The sequence below is a fragment of the Synchiropus splendidus genome, chromosome 17 (genome assembly GCF_027744825.2).
Source record: "Synchiropus splendidus isolate RoL2022-P1 chromosome 17, RoL_Sspl_1.0, whole genome shotgun sequence".
Lineage (NCBI taxonomy): Eukaryota > Metazoa > Chordata > Actinopteri > Syngnathiformes > Callionymidae > Synchiropus > Synchiropus splendidus.
In genome coordinates this window covers 15677440-15682505 of record NC_071350.1, presented here as the reverse complement: position 1 = coordinate 15682505, position 5066 = coordinate 15677440, and the positions used below count along the sequence as shown (strand labels likewise).

Genomic DNA, 5066 nt, shown 5'->3' with positions numbered 1-5066 from the left:
GCAAGAGCGCTCGCCGCCCCGTCACTTCCGCGTCGCTCGCCACTCCCTCAGTCAATCCGTAAACACGACAACAATCCACCCGTCATTGCGCGGTCGGTGACTAATAAAGTCAGCGCTTATTCTGATCCAGCTTGTGCGATTATTCGTCGTGCTTTTTTTGATTCATTCCTCAGAATTAGCCACTGGCGGGAGGCGGCGTCAGGTAAAGTCCTCGCACCATCTCGCTGGTGGCGCATCATCTTTGAGGCGGTGAGAAACGCCCATTCACTCCAGGAATGTGACGCTGCAAGCCTGAACAGGAGGCGAGCCGCCACCGCGCCGTCTCCTGCGCTCCGCCTGCGTCTCCTGTCACCGCGGCACCAGGAGGACGTTCAGAAAGATATTGACACCGCCTGCCTTTTTTCTACATCTTGCCCTGCTGTGAACATTTTCTGGCTCGAGATCTGTGACTTTATTCAATGTATTTATGTCAATATAATATCTAATTTTGAATTGTTTTGGTTTGTATGAGGAGCACTTATGTCCATCTTACTTTATTATTAATTTTATTATAATCCCAGCCAGGTTTCATATCCTCAAATCTAAAGTTACTCACAGACCCCCCTCCTCTTGAATCTTGAATCAGTTGGTTTCTTCATTGAAACGAAACAATATCTTAATTCAATTCAACATTCAACCAAACAAAGAGCACAAAAATGAGTAACTGCTTGCTCTCAATTTAACATTTTCATTTGAACTACTTTGCCCCCTGGCGTTCATGTGTGTCATTTGTTGTACATTTTTATTTTTGGTTTGTTTTGTTTGTGGTTACTTTTATTTATTTTTGTTTTTGTCGTTTTCAATTGTATATGTCTATGATTTGTGTATTAATGTATTGCCATTTGACATTATAACGGACGTGTTCATGACTATATGTTTGATTTAAAAAAAAAAAAAAAAAACTAACCCTAACCACTGGCAAATGTAGTGTCTTCTAATTTTATTATTGTCCTAAACCCGCAAAATGCATTCAAAGAAAGGATCTGTTATGTATTTGCAAAAATACTATGTTATTTTATTTTTATAAAATAGAAGCACTACTTTTTGTTGGGTAGAAATACAGCAATCGTGCATAAGTGTTTCGCCTGCCCATTAATACATGTGTGTGTTTGTAGTCCAGTAGTTCAGGAAAATAAACGGATGCAAAAGAGTATCACTGGCTGAGTTTATAATTGTTTGCATGCACGTCGGGAATATAACAGGACCATGTTGACAGAAAATACGACCCACAGCTCAACAACTTTCTTTACTTGTGCAAGTAAAGTTCCTCTAATGCCACCTGCTGGTTCACTGAGCTCAATTGAATTTGACTAATAGCAAATAAAAAGTCAAATGAAGTCTCCAGCCATGAAGGTACAACGATAATATTGAGTGAAGATCTTAAAATTTAATTAAAAATACATTGAATGAAATTAAAATTAAAAGAAGAAAAGCAGAAACCACTTGCAAATGTAGTGTTTTCTAATTGTATTATTGTCCTAAACCCGCAAAATGAAAGTCAAATAAAGTCTCAACCATGAGGATACAACGATAATATTGAGTGAAGATCTTAAAATGGAGGAGCTGAACCGCTTGTAGGATGTATGCACTCTCTGAGTACTTTTACTAGACTAAGAAAAATCTGACTGCAGAAAGGGATGCTGAAATTATTTAAAATAATATTGCGTTATATTTACATTTCAAATGCATAAGCGTGTATTTTCCCTATTTAATCATGATTTTCTTCCCCAAAAACCTCTTTAAATGTGAAATTAAATGGTATTTTTATAATGGAAAATGCCCTTAAAACTAATCAATAAAATAAATCATGATAAAATTGCAGTAAAATAAGATGCCTTTATATCATTACATACATGTTTTACCTGTAGTTCTGTCACCAAAACATTCGCATTTCAAAATATTTGATTCATATTGACAAAGCAAAGTATATAAACTGAATAAAATAATTAAAAATAGTTACATTTAAGACTTTTTTTCTTCTGTCCTTCTGTTTACCTCTGGCTCATTTGCATATATATATATATATATATATATATATATATATATATATATATATATATATATATATATATATATATATATATATATATATATATATGCAATACTACTATGAGCCACTTGGAGGAGCACATTTTACATAATTTTATAGTAGTTTACTTTATTATTTTTCACTTATTTAACGTCTCCGTGATGCGTGTTATTGACAGATATATAGTTATAAAGTAAGAAAGTATGATACTAACAACATTAACATGTAAAGTAATGTGGAATTATTTGTCTATTAAAGATGTAAACATGAGAGTAGTAAGTATTCGTGTCGCCTACAGGAAGTGGAGGAACGCTGTTTCCTAAAAGAAAAGAAAAGAAAAGAAAGAAAAACAGAAGACATTATGCAAATGGGGTCCAGGTCCGCTCCCGGAACAGGAGTCCAGGTGAGTGGGAGGACAGAGTCCAGGTGTTGCGTCCTGCCTCCGCCTCCGCCGTGTCGAAAATGGCGTTGAGTGAAGACGCGGTTCTCCGCCTGCTGGTGTCCGCGGGCGGCCAGGCGACGAAAGCCGACGTGGTGGCTCATTTCCGAGAGGCGCTGGACAGCGACGACCCGGAGGAGAAGCGTCGGAACCGAGCGCTGTTCAAGACCTTGGTCAACGACGTCGCCGTGGTGAAGGAGATCGAAGGGCTCCGCTTCGTCGTGCTGAAGAAGAAGCTCCGACATCTAGTGGAGACGGGCGGGGACAGTGGCGAGGAGCCGCCGCCGCCTCCCCCGGACTCACCTGGGCCAGCGGAACCGGACCCGCAGGCGAACATGTCCCCGGTAGAACGGGCTCTCCTCAGGAGCACCGGGGACCTGAAGGTCAAGAGGATGCTGAGTTTTGAGCTCCAGAAAGGAGCGACCAAGACCCCCAGAAAACGAGTGACCTTCTCTGAAGATGAGTTGACCTGCAAGCCTCATGGTCTCCCTCTGAGGACCCCGCCCGCGCTGACCCGGGTGGTAGAGAGCCCACAAGAGGAGATCAGGAAACCCCAGATGGAGGAGACTAAAGTATCCTCGACGGTTCCGCTGGATCATCTGGAACACAAGTGGCTGGTCACCTGTGCGGCGGGTCAGTGGAACCAGGTCCTGGGCCTCCTGCTGACCGACCAGCAGCTGGCCGAGAAGCGGGACTTCATATCGGGGTTCACCGCCCTCCACTGGGTGGCCAAGTGCGGCAACAGCCAGATGCTGGTGAAGATCATGGACCTGTCCAAGGAGGGCAGCGTGGACGTCAACGCCAAGGCCCACGGCGGCTACACGCCGCTGCACATCGCGGCGCTGCACGACCAGATGTACGTGCTGACTATGCTGGTGCTGGAGTACGGCGCGGACGTCAGCATCCGGGACAACTGCGGCAAGAGGGCGCACCACTACCTCCACAGAGGGGCGATGCAGAGCGTCAGGGAGATGCTGGGTGGACCCGCGCTGCGCCGACCTCAGACCCAAGTCCTGCCGCAGGAGAAGGAGGAGTTGGACCTGCTGCCGGATCTGGCCAAGGGCTTCCAGTCCATCAGCCGCCTCTTCCAACCGCACACGCCCGGCAACAGGAAGAAGCACAAGCAGAGGCCCGGCTTCTACTCCCTCAGCGACCAGTCCGAGGAGCCAGAGGAGCACGGCTTCCGACCCCGGGTCGGGTCAGACGTCTTCACGTGAGAGGGACACGCTCCACTGACAGACTTCCTGAAGAGCTGTACACAACACTCTGGGACGGTGGGAGGAAACCTGGACTTGTCCAGAGCCTGGCAGGGAGGAGGCCCCGGGGCAGACCCACACTCCAGGGCTTGGTTTCTCAGCTTTATATTCACCACTTTATTTTGAATTATGAATCATATCATTGATGTTTCTGTGACGGAACTTAGTAACGCTGAGATTTAAATGTATAATAACCGCTAATAAACTGCTTATTCACTGTTATTCACAGTTTACTCATAACAACTGAGACCTTAATAAGAGAGTCATAGTGGTGTATGGCTTCTAATATGTGGACAATATTCACATGAATAAGCGGTTTATTAGTGGATAATACTCGGGTCAAATATCCTGAGATGTGACTCAGTAGTAGCCAGACCGAGGCCCCTCCAGGCCTCTAGAACAGTCATTCCAGAGTCTTGCGTCTTGCTGACTCAGCACTATGTGTTTGCTGTAAGAATGTACTTCCTGAAGTCGAACAGCCGGAGCGTGAAGATGCAACTGTCAAACTCGACTGCACATGAGGGGGAAACAAGCGGGTTTGTTTTGGGGTGGAAAGCCTTCAGACGCGCCGCAGTCGTCGTCCCTCCCCCGCCGAGCTTCTGTTAGAGCCTCGGGTTCCCACAGTCGAGTCTCATCATGGCATCTTCGGAACAGACTCACAGTGGAGACAAGGCCTCGAGATGAAGTTCACTGTGACGCTTCATCCCGAACTGAATTGTAATGAACAAATAATAATAATAATAATAATAATAATAATAAAACAATGTGTTTACTCATCTACCTGTTCTCCAGTTTATTATTTTTTATTTAAAATGTCACAATAAAATAAAAATATTTTGTGAACATTATGAATACGAAAAAAGTAGAAAATGATTAAGAAAGAATCAGCTACAAAAAAGTAGTATTAATAATAACAATAATATCATTACCCTCACTTCCATGTTCAGCGATTTGCGCTCGTCTTGAATTAATTTCATTTTTACCTCAATTAAACACAATATACTCGTTAGACGTTTTGCTTGCGACAATGTTTGTTGACTGAATCAGTTTCTCATGATGTTGTGGGTCAGAAGTATCGTTCATTTGCGTTTTATTAAGGATGTGTATCTATATGAAACAGAATAATAGAGTAAAAAAATGGGGCTACATTGATCGAAAACCGCGCAGGTGGTACTTCCCAAGACCGCCTCTAGGGGGCAGTGACGACTTTAAGAAATTCTCAGGATTTTTACTTGAAATTGATTTAAATATGGATGAACAATAAATAATGAACTATAGACATGAATATTTGTCTGCATATCTT

General features: G+C 43.4%; 1 protein-coding gene across 1 annotated transcript; it reads left to right on the top strand.

Annotated features, from left to right (window-relative positions):
* Nucleotides 1–2530: 2530 nt before the first annotated feature.
* On the top strand, nucleotides 2531–4481 carry LOC128748778 (ankyrin repeat domain-containing protein SOWAHA-like). The gene has a single exon (XM_053847766.1). The coding sequence runs from the start codon at nucleotides 2531–2533 to the stop codon at nucleotides 3722–3724; it is 1194 nt and encodes a 397-aa protein (XP_053703741.1). The 3' UTR covers nucleotides 3725–4481.
* The last annotated feature ends 585 nt before the right edge of the window (nucleotides 4482–5066 follow it).

Bases quoted from the DNA above. Each gene is read 5' to 3' on its own strand.
- LOC128748778 (XM_053847766.1), top strand. From the start codon at position 2,531: ATGGCGTTGAGTGAAGACGCGGTTCTCCGCCTGCTGGTGTCCGCGGGC.